The following is a 24349-nucleotide window of genomic DNA, read 5'->3' as shown; positions in this document are numbered from 1 at the left end:
CGCTTAATTAACCAACCCCAGAGCCTGCCATACCCCCGAACTTACTGCTTTGCGGGATACTAAATCTTCCTTTTCAAGCTGGTTTGAATCTGGATGTTTTGCTATTTGCATCAGATGGCACCTTGATACCCTTAACCTGGCAAAGAAGGGCTGTTTGGATTTCCCTCTGCCTGGTTTCTCAGCTACTTCTCCCACTCCCTCAACTCCTACCCTTGGCTCCACCCAACTTGGTGAAATTCTCTTTCATCCTTTTGTTTGGAATACCTTCCAACCCCCACTGATCTGGAAACTCCTACTCATCCCTCAGAACCCAGTTCAAAGGTCACTTCATCTGTAAAGTCCTCTGACATCTATGAACATGAACGCATGAACTACCCTCTCTGGGTTCTGCCCTCACCCAGGAAGTCCTCATTTTCTAAGTATTTATTATCCTGGTCCCTGGGAAGGTAGGGAATTTCATCATAAAACAAACATATTTAATCAATTAGACAATTTCTAATTTAGGTCCCACTAAACACCCCTCTATATTGAAGTATTCCATCTATCTCAGTCTTCAAAGTCTTTGTCAAAGGTCAGTTTCTCACAGATAGCTGGATTTGGTGCAATTTACAGGCAATACATCAGATAGCTAACTACAACTGCAAATCTTGCAAAAGAGATGTGATTCCCCAGAGTCAATGAAAGTGAAACTGGGAAACTGTTGGAATCTGGCAGAGTTAGATCAGCTGATAATTGCCACTTCTGAAGAAACTGATCTGACTGATGAAGGCCTCAAACATTTTTTTCATCATGAGAGCTTACCTGACTCCCTACTGTGTCAGACAATGTGTCAGGTGCTATGGTTACGACCAAGAATAAGAAAAACTTATTGCCTGTCTCAATCTTATCTTTAGAGTAAGACAGACAATAAACATGTACAAATACACTATATAATTTCATATAGTAATAAGCATTATGAGGAAAAAAATAAGCTAGGATAAAGGCAATATGAATGAGATTCCAAAGTTGCCTACAGAAAAATAGTAATTTTCTGGCAAAGGTATACTCTAAACTCCATGGAAAGAGAATACGCTCAGGGGGAGGAACGGCCCTCTCCATCACTAGAGTGGTCTCCTGCAGCCATGATTGCTTACATGACTCTGTCCCACTGGCCACAGTTGATTGGACCAGGGGTAGACAGCTGACCCAAGCTAGGCCAATCAGATTCTCTCCTGGGATTTTGGACATGGAATACTAGTTATTGAATTGGCAGTGTAGCAGAGGGGCGATGATTCAGCTTTAGGGCTGGGGCAGTTGTTCAACAGCTGCAGAGATAAGAGAAAGCCAGCCTGCAGAAGAAAGATGAGAGTAGCAGACACCCAGACAGAGACGAAGGTTAGAAACTGCAGTTTCAGAGGGATAAAGGTGAGTGTGTTGGGTCCTAATAGGTTTTTGGGTACAGATTCCAGTCTCTTGTAAAGTCCAGCTGGAAGTCCTGCCCTTGGGATCTGTGGGTCCTAAATCTTCCAGTAAATTACTTTCATGGTTTAAGTTAGTCTGAGTGTGTTTCTATGTGTTGCAACCAAGATCAGCATCTCTAAGGATGAAAATACTGGTGATGAGGATGACTGTAATTGATAACATTTGTTGAGTGCCAAGCACTGTTTTAAGAACTTTACATATGTCATCTATTTTGATTCTTACAATTTGCTGAGACAGATACAACTGTTATCCCCATTTTAACAAATGAGGAAACTGAGCTACAGAAGTCACACAGTAAGTGGCAGAACCAGTTTTTGAGTCTAGACAGTTGGCCTCTATGGCCTTCACTTCACTATACTCTGAAAAAACACTGGGGGACGGACTTGAGGTTATTTAAACTGTGAAGTCCTTTTACATATTCCTTCTGATCCTGAGCAAAACCCCAGAGCAGAGGATACATGCTGCTTCTCAGACAACTCACTCCAACCGAGGAAGTGGCCACAACTTTATCGACTCAGCAATTTGATCACTCATTTTGTTAAAACAGTCAGATTCCCTAACCAAGATCTAGAGTTTCTTGTAAGCATATTTGATGTCTTAGAATCGAAGCCTCTGATGTCACTCAGAGTGACAAGAGTTGAGGTTGGACTCTGGGTTGTCGTAAGCCTCATACTAAAACCTCAGAAGAGTTGATCAACTTTTCTGAGCCTCAGTCTCCCTATCTAAAACATAGAAACAACAACCATAATAATAATGCCTGTCTCATGGGGTTGGGAAGATTTAAAGAGATGATGAACTAAACTGTTTACCAGCATAATTTTTTTTTAATATTTATTTACTTATTTTGGTTGTACCGGGTCTTAGTTGCAGCATGCAGACTCCCAGTTGCGGCATGCATGCAGTATCTAGTTCCCCAACCTGGGGTCGAACCCAGGCCCCCTGCGTTGGGAGCATGGAGTCTCAGCCACTGAACCACCAGGGAAGTCCCCTACCAGCATAATTTGAAACCCAGAAGTGGTTGAGGCTCACGTGAACGCAAAATAAATTGCAAGCATTATTATTCTGTGTCCCCTTTGGCGGAACACCTGTTGTTTCTGCCATTGCCCCTTCTTCTGGAAAAACCACCCTACTTCTCCTTGGGAACTTTTCCTCCATTGGATATATTCCTGGCTGAGGAATGGTAACATGACCTCCCAACCACTCTCTTCTTAGAATCTGAATCTTTAGCTGAATCATCCAAAACTGAAGGGGAAAAAATACAGAGAAACCATAACAAAAAATAGTTAAGAGTTCATGTGTTCCCACTGAAGAACACAGACAAGACTGGCCATGAGCTCCTGCTGCCTGCATGCTCAGAGCTTCCCTGGTTCCTGTCTTTTCCAAGACCTGGTTCTTTGGCTTTCCCATAGAGTCTATGACTTTCTCACAAATTTAAACTCCCATAAACTTAAAGTCTCCAAGAAACCTAAGTTAGGCAGAGCTGGTTTCCATTGCTTGCCATCAAAGAACTTTATCTGATGTACTTTTCAAGCAAGGATTAGGTCTCTGTGAAACTCAGCAAATTCTTTAATCCCCTTTCCCTATTCCCCTGGAAAAGGACAGTGTATTAGCAATTTCTTACTGGGTAACAAATTATCCCAGAGCTAAGTGGCTTTAAACAATAAATATTTATTATCTCATAACTGTATGTCTGAAATTCAGGAGCAACTTTGCTTAGTGGTTCTGGCTCAGGATCTTTCAAGAAGGCTGCAGTCAGCACTATTTACAATAGCCAGGACATGGAACCAACCTAAATGTCCATCAACAGAGGAATGGCTAAAGAAGATGTGGTACATATATACAATGGAATGTTACTCAGCCATAAAACGGAACGAAATTGTGCCATTTGCAGAGACGAGGATGTTCCTAGAGACTTTCATACAGAGTGAAGTAAGTCAGAAAGAGAAAAACAAATATCGTATATTAACACGTATGTGGAATCTAGAAAAATGGTACAGATGAACTTATTTGCAAAGCAGAAACAGAGACATAGAGAACAAACGTATAGATACTAAGGGGGATGAGGGGGTGAGATGGATTGGGAGATTGGGATTGACACATACACACTACTATGTATAAACCAGATAACTAACGAAAACCTACTGTATAGTACAGGGAACTCTATACTCAATGCTCTGTGGTGACCTAAATGGGAAGGAAATCCAAGGAAGAGGGGAATATATGTATACGTGTGGCTGATTCACTTTGCTGTACAGCAGAAACAAACATAACATTGTAAAGCAACTACACTCCAATTAAAAAAAAAAAAAAAAGAACGCTGCAGTCAAATGTCAGCCAGCATTGCAGTCATCTGAAGGCTTGACTGGGGCTGGAAGACTGACTCCCAAGATGGTCCATTCATACGGCTGTTGTCCAAAGGCCTCCGATCCTTGTCTCTCTGACTGTCTTCACAGTGTGGAAGCTGGCTTCCCACAGAGTAAGGGATCCAAGAGAACAACATGGAAGCCATGACACACCACACAGAAGTCAGCCCTATTCAGTGTGAATGCCAGGAGGCAGCGATGACTGGGGGCTACAAAGGGGAAGCCCAGTAGCTGTGTAGGGGTCTTTGTAGCCGGCCACCATCCTCCTTCCACTTCAGCTATTCCTATTCACCCCAAGAAGAACATCTCATTTCAGAAACCCACAGACAGTGATTTACAAATGATGGGTGGAAGAAGGAGGCAAATATGAAGAAAAAGATGCAGAGCAGGCAGGGTAGAGGTCTCCAGTCCAAGGACCGGGGGAGAACTGGAAAAGAGAAAGAGACAAACTTTAGGGAAGGGAGATACAGGCTGCCCCAAGCCCAAGGACAAAGAGTAGTATAAAACGTTAAGTGTTCCCCCTGGGCAGATTTGTGGGTTCTTCCCTTATAAGCCCCAAAGAAAGTCTAACAAGCCACTTCAGCCCAGCTTGTCAGTCATTGCTCCAGACTCAAACTGGGGGCTTCCCTGGTGGCACGGTTGTTGAGAATCCACCTGCCAATGCAGGGGACACGGGTTCCAGCCCTGGTCTGGGAAGATCCCACATGCCATGGAACTAAGCCCGCATGCCACAACTACTGAGTCCACGTGCCACAACTACTGAAGCCCGTGTGCCTAGAGCCCGTGCTCCACAACAAGAGAAGCCACCGCCATGAGAAGCTCACACACCACAACGAAGAGCGGGCCCCCGCTCACCGCAACTAGAGAAAGCCTGTGCGCAGCAACCAAGACCCAACACAGCCAAAAATAAATAAATTAAAAAACAAAGTCAAACTGGGCCCGAGAACTGGGACCCAGGGATCCAGGCTGCTGCCAAGCTGTTATGCATGGGCTGAGTTGTGTTCCCCTCAAAACTCACATGTGAAGCCCTAACCTCTCTGTACCTGAGAATGTGACAAAATTTGCAGACAGGGCCTTTAAAGAAGTGATTAAGTTCAAACTGGGCCGTGAGGGTGGGCCTTAACCCAATCTCACTGGTGTCCTCTTAAGAGGGCCTTTGGACAAACAGAGGTACCCAGGGCACACACAGAGGGAAGGCCTTGTGAGGAAAGAGCAAAAAGGCAGCCGTCTGCAAACCAAGGAGCGAGGCCTCAGGAGAAACGAAACCTGCCAACACCCTGATCTTGGACTGCTGGCCTCCACAACTGTGAGAAAATCATTTTCTGTTATTTAAGCCACCATTCTGTGCTATTTTTTCATAGCAGCCCGAGCAGACTAAAACATGAGCTGCGACTGCTCAGTGAGCCAGCTCCTAACCTCTGCTGTGTACTGTGGTGTCAGAACCATAAGTGAGGCCTTCCTTTCCAGCGTCAGGTAGGTGAGGGGGGCTCGGTGACCCTGGCCAACTGATAAGGATGGGCCTGGCGTGGAGCCATAAATGCACCTGTGCACCCAGAGGTTGTGTGTCCATTCTTGGTTCCTTCCACAAGCTTCCGATGGGCCCCAGGCCTCCTGCTCCTCCCCTCTGAGGGCAGGTCCCACAAGAACAGTTCCTGTGGCCACCTCTGCTGTCCTGCACACCTTCTCTCTAGCTGGAAAGCACCTTCTGTATTCGTTCCCGCACTTCCTTTGGTCCCAAGGACAACATCATCTCAGCTACAGGAGGTCCTTGCTAAGAACAAAAAGAGAAAACATTGCCTTAAGATGCCTGAGGAATGAACACCCAACTTGGTCTGCAGAAGTTACCCCTAGGCCAACCCCAGCACTGCTGCCTGCATCCCAAGGAGCAGAGTCTGCATTTTACGGGCTTTGATTTCTAAGGATGGGTCCCAGAAGCCTGCTCTTGCTGGGTTGGTAGGTCCAATAGCCCCAGTCAACCGCCGGCTCCATGAAGGCAGGGAGCACATGTGTTTCACTCACTACCGTATCCACTGTACCTAGTATGGTGCTTACACATGGTAGGTACTCAGTAAGTATTGTCTGTTGAATGACTGAATGAGGGGGGTGGTCATGTTTCATTCATCTTTGCAGCCCCCAAACTGAGCTTAGTGCTGCCGGTGACTGTTAGCTGAGTGGATAAATGAGGGCTCCAGGACACAGTCCAGCCACCCGCCTCACCAGCTGTCCACTGAGGGCCACTCGGAGGAGCTTCATCACGTTACTGTGTTTGGTGCCTTCCAGACCTTCTGACAGCTTCTTCAGTTCTCCGTTCAGCATGTCCTGAGTTAAACTCATACCGGGTCCTTCTAAAAGCCTAGAAGAGGGCCAGTCTATAAGGGGCCAGCATGGGCCAGTGGCAAGTGGGTGGAAGGGAGGACTTCAGAAGATTCATCCATCAGCTACAATATACATTAACAGCACAACCAATGTTCAAGCCTGCCTTGTGGGTGGGGGATATCTACTACCCCCATCCCCATCCTAGTTGCGGAAGAAACAACCACCAAGAGACTACAAACACAGAGAATCCAAGCAAGTGGGCATAAAATAGGGAAACTAAGAGGAAACCATAGAGGATTTACTGATTACTACCTGTGCCATGTAATCTTCATGCCTCAGTTTTCTCACCTGTAAAGTGGGAATAATAAGTGTCTGCACCTCACAGGGCTATGGTGGGGCTAAGTTAAAACTTGTAAAGCACTAAGTACATTGCCTGAACAGATGGTAAGTACTTGAAAGGATGAGCTCTTATATTTCAATAAAAAGTTAAATATTAGCTAATATTTATTACATCCAAGAGCTCAGAGACATTGCAGGAGGATCTGAAAAGACACTTAGGATTGGGTTACACATAGGATGGAAGAATGAAGCCCTCTGGGAAATGATCTGAAACACAGCTTCAAGACTTCTGGGGGATGTAGCGGAGAAGAGCTGAAAGAAGGAAATCGGGAGACCCCAGCTCCAGTAATGTCCCTGCCGCCAACTTGCTACAACCATTCTTTGCCCACAAATGAAACACTTAAGGAACTAAAACAGGCCAGCAACCATTCCCCCCTTTCCTGGCAGTCCAGCTGAGACCCTCTCCCCAAAGCACGTTTGAGCTCAAGAGAAAGTCCCCAATTAGTCAGAGCACGACTTGCAAAAACTTCGTCCCAGCCCTGATTCTGAGTTAGAGCAAGAGACAGGAGCAGGGCAGGGGGAGTCATTCCACACGGAAGAGGGACCGAGGCTGGAGATCTTCACTAGCGCAGACGATCCTCGACGCCACCTCTGACACCACCTGCTCCCAAAAGGGCCCAGACACTCCATTCCCCACATCAGCTCAGGGTGGAGGGCTACCGGCTCAGGGACTGGGTTCATGAGGAATTGAAACAAAAAGCCTTTTAGTGCAGATTTCCTTACTCACTCCAGTACTTGAGCAATTCAGTTTCAATTTGAGAAACATAATCATCTGTATTGCATCTTAAAACCGGACCACATGATTGCTATTTATGAAATGGAGAAGAGGAAATATTGAAAATATGAAATGTAATGTGGTTTGCAGCAACATGGATGGACCTAGAGATTATCATACGAAGTGAAGTAAGTCTCAGAAAGAGACAAATACCATGATATCACTTATATGTGGAATCTAAAATATGACACAAATGAACATATCTACAAACCAGAAACAGACTCACAGACATAGAGAACAGACCTGTGGTTGCCAAGGGTGGGCGGGGTCGGGGGAGGGAAGGATTGGGAGTTTAGGACTAGCAGATGCAAACCATTATGTATAAAATGGATAAACAACAAGGTCCTACCACAGAGCACAGGAAACTATAGTCAATATCCTGTGATAAACCATAATGGAAAAGACTATGGAAAGGAATATGTATAACTGAATCACTTTGCTATATAGCAGAAATTAACACATTGTAAACCAACTATACTTCAAAAAAACCCAAAAATGTAATGTGGGAAAAAACCAAACACACTCCTCAATGTCACTGTGGGGAAGCAGGCTGCCAAGGAGCTGGTGAGAGTAACAGGCCCCAGGCAGCCAACACTGGCAGCCAGGGCATGTTAGAGCTGGTCCAGGCCTTGGTGTGGGCACAGAGGGACTTCCAGAGATCCGGCAGCTTCTAAATATTTGGGCGTCAGCTTTCTTGCCTTCAGTGGGAGCCCCCGAGGGTCTCTAAAATCTAATCCCATGGCAGGGGTGGGGAGGTAAGACATTAGCCCAGTGAACTAGAACTAACAGCCTCGTGTGGAATGTCCTAAATTAAGGGAGTATTATTACTAATAATACCTCTTGGGAATTTATCCTGGAGATTTACTTGTAAGGGTGCTTAATGATGTCTATTCAAGGTTACTCACTGTGATTGTCTGTAACTGCAAAATTTGGAAGCAACCCAAATGTCCACCAATAGGATATGAATTATATAAATCATAGTAAAGTGGTATAAAAAGGGAATAGCTGTAGCTGGGAAAAGAATGAGGATGCTCTTCTAAGCCCTGGACAGATCTAAAGATAAATTGTTAAGGGAAAAACAAACAGACAAACAAGCAAAAAAACACATATAGACACTTAGGGAAATACAGCCATTATTTTGTAAACTTTAAATGAAGTATAATCTATAAAAATACTGAATCACTATGTTGTACATTTGAAACTAACATATTATAAATCAACTATACTTCACTAAAAAAATAAAAATAACACAAAAATCCCACCCAAAGACAACAGTGTTATTGTATCGTATTTTTTTGGCCACACTGCTTGGCTTGCAGGATCTTAGTTGCCCATCAGGGACTGAACCCAGGCCCTCGGCAGTGAAAGCACTGAGTCCTAACCATTGGACCACCAGAGAATTCCCTGTATTGTACCTTTTGTGTAAAAAAGCTGAAAACTAAGGGTTATTTAGATATAGTTATGAATAGTAGTAACATCCAGAGAGGGTTCTGGAACAGGGCAGACAGGGGACAAGGATTAAAAATGGGACTCCTGATATATGCCTTTCAAAATAATTTCTAGGTTTTAAACCTAGAGGTTCAAGAGGTTTGAATGTATTAATAACAATTAAGTTTTAAATTCAAAAAACTGGAAGAATGGAGCTGTATACACATTTCCTTGAATCCACAGACATTTCACAAAGGAAGCTGCTGTTTGGGACTGCCTTTCTGCTGGGGGCTGAGTAGGAGGGAAGACTTGTGATGGCTGCTTGCTATCAGGGGCTGTCCAAGTACTTTACACCAAAGATAAGCAACAGAGAATATGACTGGACATACGGTCTCTCGCCCCAGCCGGCTTGCGTCTCAATCCCTGCTCCTTCAATTTACTAGCTGTATTATTTTAGACAAGTTACTTAACCTCTTTGTGCCTTGATTTCCTCACCTGCTAAAATGGGGCTAACAGGAGTTCCTTTATTAGGTTTCTCTGAATTCAAGTGTACACACACACATAGCATGCACACTTATCCGTGTACACATCTAACGTATATGATATATAACACAGCATGCTGTAGGCACATGTGTAAGCAAACCCACACGAGTGTTTGCTATTATTATCTAATTTAATCTTTATAACTCTCTCCACAGGCCCTAACTCTCCCTGTGGAACTACCCGGCTCCATCCTCAGCCCATGTGCTTTGGCTGGGTCAGGGGCGGGGGGGAGGGGTCCACTCAGGGTCCCACGTATGACCTAACCTAAGCCAGTCAGCACATCACATTCTCCAGGCCTCAGTGACTAGTTCGGAGACAGAAAAACCAGGCCAATCAGGCCCCATCAGAGTGACTCTTAGGACACAGCTGGAGCCGGAGGCTAAGGTTTTGCTGTCTTAACCACCACAGTGGAGACTGTGAGAGAGGCTGCTTCTGCCCCTGGTATCCTTTCTCCCTCTCATGTGTACTGACACAATTTTCAGCTGGGCACCTGGTCCCCAAGGTAAAAACTACATTTTCTAGACTCCCTTGTAGCTTGGAGTGGCCGTAAGACAGGCGTTCGGGCCAGCGGGATGCAGGTGGAAACGAGTGTGTCACTTTTAAGTCAAGTCCCTAAGGGGGAGGAGTATCCCGTCCCCCTCTCCCTTCCCTCATTCTTCCTCTGGCTGAATTGTGAGCCACCATGGACCATGGGGACAAGAGCAAAACCCAGGGATGACAGGACCCTGGAGATGTGGAGAAAGCTCTTCAGCCCAAACTGCCTGCTCTGGATGCAGGTAAGGGAGAAAGGCGCTTGTCTTGTCTGGTAGAGCATCCGACGCTCCATCTACCCGATACAGAACCCCTGCAGAAGGAGTAGCGGGCGTGGAGGAGTGGGGGAGAAAGTCAAAGGGGCAGAGGGAGAAATTAGGTCTTGGTGCCGTATTTTTGGCCCCAGCTTTAAGCTGGACCTCAAGTTGGCTCTTCTCCTAGCCTCTGCAATTACGTAAACCAATCATTCCCCCCCTTGCTTAAGCCCGTTTTGGTTGCACTTTGTGCCCTCGTAATCTGGAGAGTTCTGCTACTGTTAAAATAAGACCTTGTATCATCTCCACCCTATAGATGAGGAAATGGAAGCTCAAGGACGTGCAGTCACTTGGACAAATCGAAGCCCCCTGGGCAAGTGAACTAACTGGGCCAGCGAGGGGTGGGGCGGGAACGGAACCCAGGTGGGTCCGATCCCAGCGCCAGACCACCGCCTCTTCCTGGGAGAGCCTGGGCTCCTCAGGGTCAGCCCTTCCGCCAAGAGAGCCGTGAGTGATCGTCTCACGGAGAACCTCTCGCTAGCTCTGGGGCTGTACTGCAGGCCTGACAGCCGAGCCCTGGAGTGAAGGGGGGCCCTGGTGGGGAGAGAGGGAAGAGAGGTGCAGAACCCTGAACTCAGCCTGCGGACACTCACCCCAGCACACGCTTGGCAATGATGTCCACCTTCTCCGAGATGGCGCCCAGCTGCGCTCGACTCACAGCAGGGCGAGTCCACAGGTAGGAGTGCGCTGGGGAGACCAAATCCTGCAGGTGGCAAATGTGACCCTGGGGGAAGAGGCGGTCACTGAACGTCCTGGGATGGGGCTCTGACGCAGCGGGAGGGGGAGGAGTGGGGCGCCACCCGCTCCCTGGGTCCCCCCCGAGCTCCCGACACCACACCTGTCTCAGCAGGATGATCCTCTCCACGTAGGCTGCGTCCAGCACATTCCTGTCTTGCAGCTGGCTCCCGAATGCCTCCTCCACGAGAGCCTGTAGCTTCCCCACCAGCTGGCGTCTCTGGGTCTCATCGCTCACCAGCCGGCGGAGGTGCAGCCTGCCGGGGAAGCCAAGGGACCGTCCTGCCACGGGCATCTCCAGCCCAGACAACCCTCTTCCCCAGTGGAGTGGGTGGGGTTTGAAGAATGACACCTTCCGGCTGGAGCAGAGAGGAGGGTGCCGAAGGTCTGCCCGTCCCTCTGCTCCCCAGGGCCTCTCACATGGCCCGCCACCCTCCTCTGAGCTACCTGCCTGGCCTCAACAGGCACCTGAGTTTACAAAGCAGAACCTGGCGGTGCCTGCCTCCTCGCAGAGTTCAAAGCATGGGGCTCTGGAGCAAAAGGGCAGAGGTCGAGAATATGGATTTCTAGGATTCAAAGCCATGTCCAGACGGCACAGTTCTCTGAATTCACGGCTCACAGTTAAAAAGCTCAAGTTTTCCTGTCAGGTCAAATCTTTCCCTTTTCAGAATTCTTCTAACCGCCTTGTTCCCTCCTTCAGAAGCAACAAAGCCTCTAAGACTCCAAGCCTCAAACCAGGCCCTGTCAGTCCTGTCTCTGGGCTGCCCTCACCCTGTCCCCAGCACGACTGGAGGGACCCAAGAGAGCGAGCAGCGAGGGGCCGAGGGCCATTCTGTAGGCGCTTGGGCCCCTGTCCCTGCCGCAGAAGAAAGGCAGGCAGCAAGGGACTCTTGATCATCTCATGGGCTCTGAGACTGCACAGGCCTGTGGGTGAAGCCAGCTTTGCCAGATGTCTGCAGCAAGTTACACAACCGTTCGGAGCTCAGGGTGCTTGTCTGTTACTGTGGGAACAACGGGGCCTCCCTCACAGGGCGCTGGGCAGAGTAAATGAGGAGCTGTCTGTAAAGCACTGAGTACCAGGCCTGCGTTACTGCCACACCCGGCAGTTGGAGACGGGCAGGGAGTCTGAACACAGGGTGGAAGGATGAGACCGTCTGGGAAGCAATCTGGAGCACTCACTGGCCCAAAACCATCACTTTCTAAAACGAATGAAGAGAAATCACATGAAATTTGTACTGAAACTGTTTCTAGGACCTCCTTAGTAGTTAGATGAGACAGTGGGAAGAAAGAAATCAGGCTTGACATAGTCCACGGCCTGGGACGTAGCCAAGTGCTAGATAAATGTTCGTTACCATCACTACCTCCACCACACCACTAGCACTGCTATGACAACTACTATCTTTACAACTGTTACTGAAATAATCATAGCAGTGGCTTGATTACAGAAACAACTAAAGAGAACAGCTTCGGCTGCACAAAAACTGAGGGCATCTATCCCAAGCAAAAGCCCACTGCCGTCTCCCTCTGGCTCCCCTTCATGCTTTGCAGAGGACTGGAATGGGTCACAAAGTATCTCCCCCGTTCCAACTCCATTACTCCCAGGGATATCGCTTTCTCCATGATAAGAAAGGTAGAGAACAGGCTGCATTCAATGTGCACGCTGTTTGCTCCTGAATGCCCCACTCAAGAGATGCCCACTCACAGTGGTTAAGAATCCGCCCGCCAACGCAGGGGACAGGAGTTCAATCCCTGTCGATCTCTGTTCGATCCCGGGAAGATCCCACATGCCGTGGAGCAACTAAGCCTGTGTGCCACAACTACTGAGCCTGTGCTCTAGAGCCCGTGAGCCGCGACTACTGAAGCCCATGCACCTAGAGCCCATGCTCCACAACAAGAAGCCACCGCAATGAGAAGCCTGCACACCGCAACGAAGACCCAACGCAGCCAAAAATAAATAAATAAAAATAATAATAAAAAAAAAGATGCCCATCATTACTGTGTGAACTTGAACTTGGGCTGGTTATTCAACTTCCTGACATCTTGCTCTCCTTGTATGCACACTAGGGCAAAATCATACAACTGACCTTATGTCTGATGTGGGAAGTACATGAAGTAACGTCCTTGACACACCCGCAGTCGATGTGAATCCCCTGGGCTCATGCCATAAAGCACCGAGAAGAGCCTGCCCCCAAACCAAGGCTCAAGAGAAGACATCAAAGAGTCCCTGGCCCTTAAGTATGGACCTGTCCTCTGGCTTTCCCTCTAATGCCCTTAGCCTGAGACGTGGCAACAGTGATCCGAACTGTAACTGTGGCTGGAGGTTTCGCAGGGAAGAACTACTTGAAATGTAAAACAGACGCCATGACACAGCACTGTTACTGTGTTGGCTGGGTAGGGGAGGGGCTGAGCAGGAATAATGGTGACTACAAAAACCGTACCTGCCATTTTACTGAGCGCTTTCTATGTGCAAAATAGTTTGAGGCTTAATTTAACTGAACAATCGCCTAAGGTGAGAAAACATTTTAGAGAAAAGAGGCTTGAGGAGGTTAGGTGACTTACCAGTGGTCACATGGCACTAGACACCTGAGCCCATGGTCAAAATCAAGTGTGTGTGACTCCAGAGCCCACTAGACCTTCCACCGTGGGGACCCAGCATCAGCCGGTGAGCCCTTTTCTCCTGGGGGTGCTCCAGATTCCCCGCTCACCTGTTGAATTCTGGGAGCTTCTCCAGGTCCAGCAGGGCTGAGTGGCAGGTGACCCGGGTCAGGTCAAACTGTGAGATCAGCTCTGGCAAGGTCCTGCCCATCTGGTTCTCTGCAAGTGAGGCAGGCCCAGCTGCTCAGCACCCACCCCCCACCCTGCCATTCCACCTTCAATCACAAGGGAGGCTGCCCAAACAGATTCGACTTCTAGGTATTTTATATACCAAGGGCCCGAGTGAGCTTTCATTTGCAGAAAGGGTTCTGTCACTAAAGAACAAAAAGCTTGAAAACAATCCGGCTAAATCAACCCTCACGGCCCTCAAAGACACGAGCTGCAAGAACAGCCTGCTCACTGCCTGGCTGCGCCCCAGGGATCTGACCCGACTGGTTTTGGATGGGGTCTGAGCAGGACTGCATTTCATAAGCTTCCTGGTGGATTCCAAAGTGCAGCCAGAGTGAGAAGAGCTGAGGCACGAGCTGCTTCTCACGAGCGGTGGCCCATCTCACGCAGTCAGTGGGCATCCTGGTTAGGCTTGAGCCTCTGCCACAGCCCTCACTAGCTGTGTGACTTCGGCAAGTTACTCAATCTCTCTGAGCCTCACAAGCTTCTAACAAACAGTGGGGATAATAAATACCCCTCAAGGATATTTTAAGGTTTAAATGAGATACGAGCAGAAAAAGCAGGAAGCAGACTATGGCCACATTTTCAGAAATCGTCCCCCCTCCAAAAGGTCATCCTATTTTGTGCATCATCAAGATGTGGGCCTAAGTCTTTGGTCAGCTTGGAATAAACTAGAGTCACAGTAATACTAGTAATACTGTCAGAGTACCTACTTGTACTTCTATTAATAATGTAATTACAATAATCACAGGATCTGTAATTTTTGTGCTGTTGTGTGGCAGATACTGTGCTGGTGCCTCATAGTCAGGAGCTCAGTGAACCCTAACTTAACCCTGTGAGGTAGACACTTAGCCCATTCTACAGATGAGGCAACCGAGGCTCACAGATCATAAGATCCTTGAGGGCAGGGATTACATCTACCTTGTTCACCATTGTAGCCCCAAGCACGTAACACGGTGTCTGGCTCAATAAACACTTGTCAAATAAGAGAAGGAACATGTATAAGATCACACAGCCAGTGGGCGGCACAGCTGGGACTGAAGGCCAGGCGGCCTGACCCAAGGCCCTGGCTCTTCAGTGCTATGGTTCCACCAGTACCTCTTGGGGAGTGGGTACCTGCAAACCCTGAGCCGCAGCTGGTGATGATATCGAGCAAGGCATCTGGCAGGAAGCCGGCGGCAGCAAAATGCTCCAGGAAGATGTCCCCTTGCCTCTTGGACAGTTTGCTGCCATCCCTGTTGAGGAGCAGGGGCAGGTGGGCAAAGTGCGGGGGCTGCCAGCCCAGGGCCTGGTAGAGGAGCAGATGCTTGGAGGTGGAGACCAGCCACTCGGAGCCCCGCAGCACGTGGCTGATGCCCATGTGGTGGTCGTCCACCACACAGGCCAGGTGGTAGGTGGGGAAGCCGTCGCTCTTCAGGATGACTGGGTCCCCCTCCACACTGGCCACCTCATGCCGATTCCAGCCGTACACCAAGTCCTGGAAGGCAGGCGCCTCCCTCTCCAGGTGGAAGCGGATGGGAGGCTTGGGGTCTTTGGCCAGCTTCTGGGCCACCTGCGCCTCGCTCAGGCTCCGGCACCGATTGTCATACCTGTTGGGAAGCAGAGCAGCACAGTAACTAAGAGTTACTAAGAGTAGTGGTGACGGGCGTGAGCCCTACCTTTGCCTCTGATAACTGTATGACCTTGGGCAAGTCATTTACCTCTTACAGCTGTCTCCTCAGTCTTGAATGGGGATAATAAGGTTATTGCGTGGGAGAACTAAGTGAGATAACATAGCACAGCAGTCACAAGCCTGTTTCCCTTCTTCCTTGCTAATGAGGAAACGTCAAATGTCACCCAAGGGGGTGAATCATGACTGATTTTGCTTAGCATGCAATCTCATTCCCCTAAAGCATTGACCCATCACTGAGATTCAAAAAAAAGTATGCTTGTGGGGTAGCGGAGGATGAAGGTTCTGGGAAAGATTTTCTCTCTAAGTGAGAAGCGGGCGAGCCACAGGGTGCTGCAGCCACTTGTAACTGATGGGGGAGGGGGGCAGCAAGGGAGGCAGCAACAGGCCAAAATAGAGTCTCGCCTTCTCAAAGCTGCTGGCTTCATCCTGGAGTCACCCACCTGCAGACTTCTGCAGAAGGAGAAGATGAATGTCTATGTGGTTTATGCTTTGGCTACTCAAAGTGTGGTCTGTGGACCTCCAGCGTCAGCCTCACCTGGGAGCTTGTCAGAAATGCGGCATCTCAGGACCTGCTGGACCCACCCTGGACCTGCTGAATCAGAAGCTGCCCGTTAACTAGACCCTCAGGTGATTCTTCTGCACATTGAAGTTGAGAAGCTCTGGTTTGTCCCTTTTAAACAGAGTATTTGTTACTTGCTCCCAAAAGCGTCCTAAATGATACACAAATGTAACACTTGTAAGTACCATCCTTGACACTGAGCTAAATGTTCAATCGTAAATGGCTGTATGGGACTTCCCTGGTGGCGCAGTGGTTAAGAATCTGCCTGCCAATGCAGGGGACACGGGTTCGAGCCCCGGTCTGGGAAGATCCCACATGCTGCGGAGCGACTAAGCCCGTGTGCCACAACTACTGAGCCTGTGATCTAGAGCCTGCGAGGCACAACTACTGAGCCCGTGTGCTGCAACTACTGGAGCCCATGCGCCTAGAGCCCGTGCTCCGCAACAAGAGAAGTCACTGCAATGAGAAGCCCGCGCACTGCAATGAAGAGTAGCCCCCACTCGCCACAACTAGAGAAAGCCCGCACGCACCAAAAAAGACCCAATGCAGCCAAAAATCAATAAATGTATAAAATAAATAAATAAATGGCTGTATGGATCCAGGATAGGACATGATTGTAATTTTAAAAAATAATCTTCTGTCAATGGGCAAGTAGACCGTTTATGATTAAAAAGGCAATGCTGCAGCGGATGGCACGACCTTGTATGAGCATCCAAGCCCTTGTCCAAATAGTTCATTGAAACCGGAACTTGAATGTTATGATGCTGATGGGAGTACAAGCTAGTAGAGTGCCTCTAGACAGCATCTATCAAAGCTATAAATTAACCTGCAATTCCAAATCTAGGGAGGTAACCCAACAAACACGTTGCACATGTGCCAAACGATGTACGTCAACATTATTCATCACCGTTCCCTTTTTTTAGTAACAAAAGATTAGAGATAACATAAATGTTCATTAGAAAGGAACTGATCAAGTGAGTGATGATACAGCCCTGTGATGGAATACTACGCAAGCAGAGGAAAATTTATGGACTCGTACAGACCGATCCTCAAGACAGTAAGTGGGATCTGTAAACTGCATGACACGTATCTTGTGGGCTACCATTTGAGCGGGGAAGAGGAGAATGATCCCTGCCTCATGGTGCTTTTCCCATGTCCTCCCCGCCCTTGAGCGTGGGCTGGACCTAGTGACTTCCTTCTGATGCACAGAGCACGACACAGCCGTGAGATGTCACTTCCCTGATTAGGTTATGCAGAAGCTGTAGCTTCCACCTTCCTCGCTCTCCCCTGCCTTCTCCCTGGCTTGCCCTGAGGAAAGCCAGCTGCCAAGCTGTGAGCTGCCCTGTGGAGAGGCCCACGTGGCTCGGAACAGATGCCTCCAGGCAACAGCCTCGGAGAGGCATGGAGGCAGATCCTTTGAGTCCAGCCTCGAGGTAACTGCAAGCCTGGCCAAGACCTTGACGCAGCTTTGAGAGCAACCCTGAGCCAAAGGAGCCAGCTAAGCTGTGCCCAAACCTGACCCACAGAAACCCTGAGATAAGCCAGTTGGGGATAATCTGTTACACAGCAAGAGCTAACGAACACATCCACCCCTGGGGAGGCACCCGTGACAGGCTGGGGCTCTCACCGGGGTGTCTGATGGTTCCTTAGGGCCTCCCTCTTCAGGAGCTCCAGCCGCTGGGGTGAGCAGAAACACGGGTATGCAGCGCCGCTCTTCAGCAGAGCTTCGGTGGCCTGGGCGTAGAGTGCAAGTCGCTGAGACTGCAGGTAGGGCCCTGCAGGACCTCCCCGGCGGGGGCTCTCATCAGGGGGGATGCCTACAACACAGGCAGAGAATAATCACCAAACGGTAATAACTACGATGCATAAGACACTGGTTCCCAGGCACTGTTATAAGCGCTTTACACATATAGCAAAGCTTCTAACCCTCCTGACAATCCATGAGGCTGTTACTCTTATGATTTCCCTTTTCCAGATGAAGAGTTAAAACACAGAGAGGTTAACGCTCAAGATCATGTGGCTGGTGGATAAGGAGTCGGATGGAGGTGCACTGGTTCCACGGCCCATGCCCTTACAGGCACGTCCTCTCCCTCCATCCTTGCCCTGGGGAGGGAGAAGCCAGCAGGGCTGGAACAGGGGACTTGGGAGAAGAAGCGTGGTTCAGGGACAGCCCATTCAGCCTGGCTGGGCTCCTGGCCCTGCCCCTGACTGGCTGTCACGAGGGATAGTGCCTTGCACCTTCCAGGCTGCTTTTATGTTTTGTGATCGCTGTTAAAGCTCAAAACCACCCCACCCAGTAGGGGCCGTTATTACCCCCATTCAGTAAGGAGGACATGGGGGCGTAGAGGGGCTGTGTTATTTCACCTGGCCAAGGACCAAAGCCAGGCTAGCTGGCCCCAAGTCCGCACTCTTAACCACTTGGTGGACTGCCTCTTGCATTCCTTAGCCTTTCTAAGCCTCGGTTTCCTTCTCTGAAAAGTGGAGCTGAGAGTCTACTGTGCAGAGTGACCGAGACGTAAACGCACCAGTGCTTACACAGTGCTTAGTGCAATGGCTTCATGTAGAACAGCTGCAACATACGCTGTTAGATTAAATGTGACCTATTATAAGCGAACCGCCAACCCCAGGTCTGGTTTCCTCAGGTCACAAAGGATAGATTTAACTTATAAACGCTTCCGGGAGAGGTAGGGTGGACACAGAAGAGCTGGATGACGGTGTTTCTGCCCTGAAATGGCTTTCAAACAAATTAGGAAGAGGACAGGGCTAACCCTGCACACCCGACGTCACACAGACTCTGGAGGCTGAGGGGCCTGGGTTCAAGTGCACTGGCCATCTCTGAGGCCAGGCAAGACACCTACCAGAGCCTCCATTTCCTCCTTTACAAAAGAAGGAAACAAACATTTACTTTCTGCTGAGGGGCATCACGAGGCTGGAATGGGACGGCCTACGGGAAGGGTTTGGCGCTTTGCCTGGCACATCTCGGTGCTCAGCAGGTCCTGGCTGTGACCATCGTTGGTACTGTTGGTGTTGGTATTTCTTCATTTGTCAGAGAAGGGGGGGGTTAGGTGCATCTGGGGCTCCTTCCTGATCTACCCTTAACGTGTCCAGCATTTGGAATGCTCCAGGGTTTAAGAGAGACTCCACTAGGAAAACTGAAAACAGAGTCACATAAAAAATAGTATGTAAATGTTCACGGCAGTTTTACGCATCATAACCAAAAAGCAGAAACAATCCAAATGCCCAATCACTGACGAATAGATAAGTAAAAAGTGTTATTTCCATACAATGAATATTGTTTGGCATAAACGGGAAAGAAGAACCAATTCATGCTACGACATACACGAACCTTATGCTAAGTGTAAGCCAGACATAAAATGAAACGTCCCAAATAGGCAAACCACAGAGACAGAAAGTAGGTTAGTGACTGCCAGGGGCAGGAGGGAAGGAGGAATAGGGAGTGCCTGGTGCAGGGTTTCGTTTTGGGGTGATGGAAATGTTCTGGAATTAGAGAGTGGTGGTGGATATACAACTCAGTGAATATACTAAAGACCACTTTGAGATGGTAAGTTTCATCCTATGTAAATTACATACCGATGCCCAAAGCAAGAAGCTCCAGAACTGAGCCACCTGGGGTGCGGATCCCTGCCCTCTGCCTCACCAGAAGGCTCACACCGTTGCGCCGAGCTGGAGGCTCCTCGGGGCAGGACACATCAGGCAGTCTTGCTCATCACGGTACCCTCGTGCCTAGCACGGTGTAGCAGGTGCTCCACGCCACGTGGCCAATCACGGGCTCCTGCCAACCTCTCTGTCCTCACGTCTCCAGGTCCTCTGTTTACCTCACCGTGCTTGGGCCACACTGGCTTCCTTGCTGCTCCTCAAATACATCCAGCACTAAGCTTCCACAGGGCCTTTGCATCTGCTATTCCCACTGCTTTGAGCATTCTCCCCCTAGGTAACCAGAGGGCTGGCCCCTCACTTTGTGCAACTCTCTGCTCTACCGTCCCCTCCCTGGGGAAGTCCCCCCCCCATCTCCAAGACCTGCTCTCTGCTGGTTTCCTCGCCTGCTACCTTTCCCTCCACATCACTTATCATCACTTAATATTGTAGTAAGAATGAATTCACCTGTTATTTATCTGTCTTCCCCTACTTACTGAGTGCAGGGTCTTGGTTCCATGCTTGAACACTATCACTACCTGGACCACAGTAAGTGACTTTGGTGCATGAATTCTTTTATTCAACTAATCTCAACTGAGTTTCTGCTATAACCTTCTACAGTAGAGGACAGAAATGAAATCAGTTTTTGCCCTTCAGGAACCCAAAATTTAGTTAATGATTTACCTGAGACTAGAATACACATGTCAAGACAGACTGGTGTTTTTGGCATTTTTCCTTGGCGAGCTTAAATAGTCATACCTGTTCTGACAGAAAGGCAGCTACTGACCTGGGGAACACAAATACACTCCTCCTCGTCCTCCCTGAGCTGAGCTGGCCTCAGGGCTAAACTTCCCTTAAAGAGACTGACTTAAGGAGCTGCACGTGTTTTGTTTGGCTCGTACAATGTGGTTTAAAAAAAAAAAAAATCTGAGCTCAGATTTAACAATGGGAAGTAGTCATCAAAAACAAAAAAACCCCAGAGTTCCGGCTCCTCCCGGAAATCAGAAGATTTGACAAGCTGGGCCAGGAGTCCCACATCAACTGGGCTGGCGCTTTCTCGGGCTTACCACACCCCTGGAGACTCCCGGTCCATCTTCCACTTGGCCTGTGTTTCCTGCCCGCTCCCAGGAGGAAGTGAGATTCCGAGATAAAAACAAGAATCTCCAAACAGCCTTGGAGCTTTTTATTCTGCCCTGCCCCAGGAACTTCAGCGTCTTTCCAGGTGGAACCTGCCACCCCAGGCAGCACAAATGTACTCATTCCTCCAGGGACTCCGCATTCTCCACCCTGGGCCATGTGAGAAAACCTTCAGGCTCCTTTTCCTGCTCCCTGCGCCTTCCTTGAAGAAGGGGCCTCTCCCGGCCAGCCTCACCTGCCCACTCCAGCATGTCCTCTATATTCTCCGCTGCCCCAGGCACAAGGCGGGTCTGATCCGTGTCCTCCAGCCTCAGGATGAAGTTCCCTCCGTGCTTCTTGGCAAAGACGTAGTTGTACAAGGCAGTGCGGAGGCCACCAAGGTGCAAAAAGCCTGGCGGAAGAAGAGAACAGCTCAGACAAGATGGGGAAGACAAGGGGCAAGTAAGTTCTGCTTGTGACACAAGGTCTCAGGGAACATCAAAGTCTAAGAAATGGCGCTACCCTGTCCCATCTCCCCGTCAGGCACCCAGGCAGGCAGGTTGCCACAGAAGAGGACTGGGCTGGTTGACTCATTTACCCTCATCCTGGAAGTGGAAGAACACTGAAGTTTTGGAGCATGTCATTGGGTAAAATGGCTCCAAATCTCCCCAACTGCACCCATCATTCTACTTTGACATTTGCCTTAAGGCCAAGTTTCACCCAAAGGAGAAGCAGACAGTTATTCAGTGAAGCCACATCACACGTGCATCTAACTTATGCAAATTCAATGAAGTCCTTGGACAAAAAAAAAAATTAACTACTAATTAAAAGTACTGTAAGATTACATTTTGCCCATACCCTCTATGCACTGTACGTGACTATCCACATCATACATTTTAAATTTTGTCTACTTGACACTTTAAGTGCTGGCTTTAGATACTAACCGAAAGTAATATTCGATGCCACTGTATTTCTCTTCACCCAAGTTTAAACACTTAATATTTTACTTTTTCATCATTCCTGACTGAAAAGTTAAAGTGAACAGTTTTCCCAGGGCTGTCATTTCCCCCCTTACCCTTCCTTCTTTGGGCCAGGTGTAGCGGAATAACTGAGGACATGGAAAGGAGACGTGACCCATGCCCCCCCGCCCCAGCAAACTGGGGGCTGGCGAATAAGCCAGAACTGTAAACAGTCCTGATTGCTTTGAGCCCCCCCAGCAAACCGGGGGCCTGCGAAGAAGCATTGAGTGCTTTGGGCACTGATCCATGAGATGTCCTCAGTATAATCAGAATGGTGGGAACGCGAGGAAATGTCCTTGTGCTACTTCAGTATAATCAAAATAATGGTGGGAAACTTGTGCTGCTTTTGCGCTCAAGGACGAAGCACGGCATGTTTTCAAGAAAGCCCGTTATTGCCTGTATAATCAATAGAAACATATGTTGCTGCTTTGGCATTTCTGAAATGTTAAGAAAACAAGTCTTAAAATGTAAACATAGATAATGCTTTAATAAAAGCTACCACAGCAGGACAGACGGCGCTGCTTTGCCTGAGCGAACGGCAGCCCTCTACTGCTGTGCTTCGGCACAATTCATCTCGTGTGATGAGCTTGCTTTCGGCCCTGTCATAAGATAAACTACGACAGCCAGGCTACGGCCCTGTCTCCACAATGAGCTTGTCTGCATCTCCAAGTACAGGAGGCAGCACGGGATAGGAAATGCTTCTCTGGAGTCAGGTAGACTCCAGCTCAACACTGATTATGTATGTGACCTTCAGCTAGTTACAAGGCCACCACCAAAACCAGAGGTCCCCAAGATAGAGGACAGGGGTCCAGTAGTTGAAAGCAAGACCTTTTAGATCAAATAGACCTTGATTCAAATTCTGCTACCCCTTGGACACTCTACTTGACTTCTGTGTGCATCGATTTCTTAATTTGTTAGAGAGATTAACAACAAAAAATAGAAACCTTCCTTGCAAGGTTGCTGTGAGGCATAAATGTTGACCAGAGTACCCTATTAATTTTAGTTATTATAATGATCTACATTCTTCTATCTGTAGTCAACAGCCTTTCCAACATGGGCTCTTCCCACAGATCAGCAAGGAAAGGAGAATTAAAATCATCACAATGGAACCTTCTGCTTATTAAGTGCTTTCCATGAGTACCAGTCCTTACCCCGTGCCTCAGTTGCATTAGCTCAAACCATGAGGCAGGTACTATTACCAGCCCTGTTTGACAGATGGTAAAACTCAAGAGGTTCAGAGAAGTTAAATAATTTTCTCAAGCCACACAAATAGGAAGTGGCAAAGCCAGAAATTTGGGCCCAGACAATTCCAGGCCTTGGCACCCAAACCAGAGCTTGTCTGCAAACTGTTGGCAGTTGCCAACCAAGTTGACAGCAATTTGACAGAATAACTTTATATCTGTTGAATTCAATAGTCTCATATTTTGTATGCTTTTACGAGTTTCCTTTTTCTACTAATTTCTTTATATTGATTTTATAAAAGTATTAGTCCATAATTGACTGGAAATCAGAAATGAGTCCTTTCACCAGGGGTGGTTTGAGAAGCACGCTCTACACGATACTGCCTGCTGAGAAAGACCCCTGTCACTCTGTGTAGCTGAGACCTTGTCACAAAGGTAGCTCTGTGACCCTGGAGTTCAGAATGAGAGGCACGCTTGGTGTGAAGAGGGCAAGCAGGTTGCCTTGATGAGAAAAGAATTTGGGGAACTGGTGCGGAGGCCCTGACAAGATCGCCGCTAGGGTATACAGTGGGGCCCTGCCTGACTCTCTGGTTTGCTAGGCTCCAATACTAATCACAGGGCCTTTGTACCTCCAATTTCCTCTGCCCAGAAGGTTCCTTCTATAGGTTTCACATACCTAGCCCCTTCTTGTTATCTGGTTCTCAGCCCTTATGACACCTCCTCAGCAAGGCATCCCTGAGCATCCTACCCAACCCCCAGTCCCCTACCCTGCTTCATCTTCCGCATGACACACGTGACTGTTTAAAACTAGTTATTTTTATACGTGTTTGTTGCAGCCACTACAGTGTAGGCTTCTTGGGAGCGGGGGCCCTATTTTCTCCATGTCCACTGTACCCCAGCGCCTAAAACATTTTGTACTCAATACACATTTACTATATACACAAAAGAAAAAAGGGGCCCAAAGAAATGGTACAGTACAATAAACACGAAATTCCTGGCAACGTGAAAATTTTCCTCTCGTAAACCTATTTCTGCCTCTGTATAATGAGGCCGCACTACCCGCCCAGTCTGACTCCACCGGAAGGGATTCGCTCGGAACGTTCGGGGGGCGGGCAAGAGACGGTGGGCCTAGGCCTGCAGCGTCACGTCCGCCAAGGTTACCTGTGGGGCTGGGGGCGAACCGCACTCGCACCGCAGGCCCGGCATGAGTGCCCAGGCTGGCCTCGCGCCGTCCCAGGGGGCGGCCCAAGGCCTCCAGGGGCCTCCGGGGATGCAACAACCTCTTCAGGAGCACAGCCATGTGGAGTGGAACCGCACACGTGGGCTTCTCCGTGCATCACTTCCGGGGACTCCTCCCAGCAAATCCGCTTCCGCCACAGCAGGCGCAACCCCGCCCCTTAAAGGCGCAGGCCCCCTAGCCTACAAGCCCACTCCCCCTAGCCTACAAGCCCACGCCCCCT

The 24349-nt window shown here is 48.7% G+C and overlaps 1 protein-coding gene across 6 annotated transcripts; it reads right to left on the bottom strand.

Moving 5' to 3' along the window:
* Positions 1–3105: 3105 nt before the first annotated feature.
* On the bottom strand, positions 3106–24348 carry EARS2 (glutamyl-tRNA synthetase 2, mitochondrial). 6 transcript variants are annotated; one of them, XR_009559004.1, is made up of 10 exons: positions 24051–24346; positions 20946–21101; positions 17547–17736; positions 14805–15277; positions 13571–13679; positions 10969–11122; positions 10724–10854; positions 6042–6177; positions 5368–5595; positions 3106–4251 (listed from the first exon to the last, which is right to left on the bottom strand). XR_009559004.1 is itself a non-coding variant. In XM_030871489.2 (10 exons), the coding sequence occupies exons 1-9, from the start codon at positions 24187–24189 to the stop codon at positions 5512–5514; spliced, it is 1572 nt and encodes a 523-aa protein (XP_030727349.1). In that variant the 5' UTR covers positions 24190–24346; the 3' UTR covers positions 3106–4251; positions 5505–5511. The 6 variants fall into 6 exon arrangements, 3 of the variants coding, with proteins under 3 accessions (XP_030727349.1, XP_060140631.1, XP_060140632.1); XM_030871489.2 differs by having other exon boundaries at positions 5505–5595; XR_009559005.1 differs by lacking the exon at positions 6042–6177 and having other exon boundaries at positions 24051–24347.
* Between the last annotated feature and the right edge of the window lies 1 nt (position 24349).

This window comes from Globicephala melas, chromosome 15, assembly GCF_963455315.2.
Source record: "Globicephala melas chromosome 15, mGloMel1.2, whole genome shotgun sequence".
Classification (NCBI taxonomy): Eukaryota; Metazoa; Chordata; class Mammalia; order Artiodactyla; family Delphinidae; genus Globicephala; species Globicephala melas.
Note: the sequence above shows the minus strand (reverse complement) of the source record. Positions and strands in the feature narration are given on the sequence as shown.

Coding starts and splice junctions, on each gene's coding strand:
- EARS2 (XM_030871489.2), bottom strand. CDS start 24,189: ATGGCTGTGCTCCTGAAGAGGTTGTTGCATCCCCGGAGGCCCCTGGAG. Junction 17,737..20,945: donor GGACATGCTGGAGTGGGCAG/GTGAGGCTGGCC, acceptor CCTGTGTTGTAG/GCATCCCCCCTGATGAGAGC. Junction 5,596..6,041: donor TGGCCCTCAGTGGACAGCTG/GTGAGGCGGGTG, acceptor TTTTGTTCTTAG/CAAGGACCTCCTGTAGCTGA.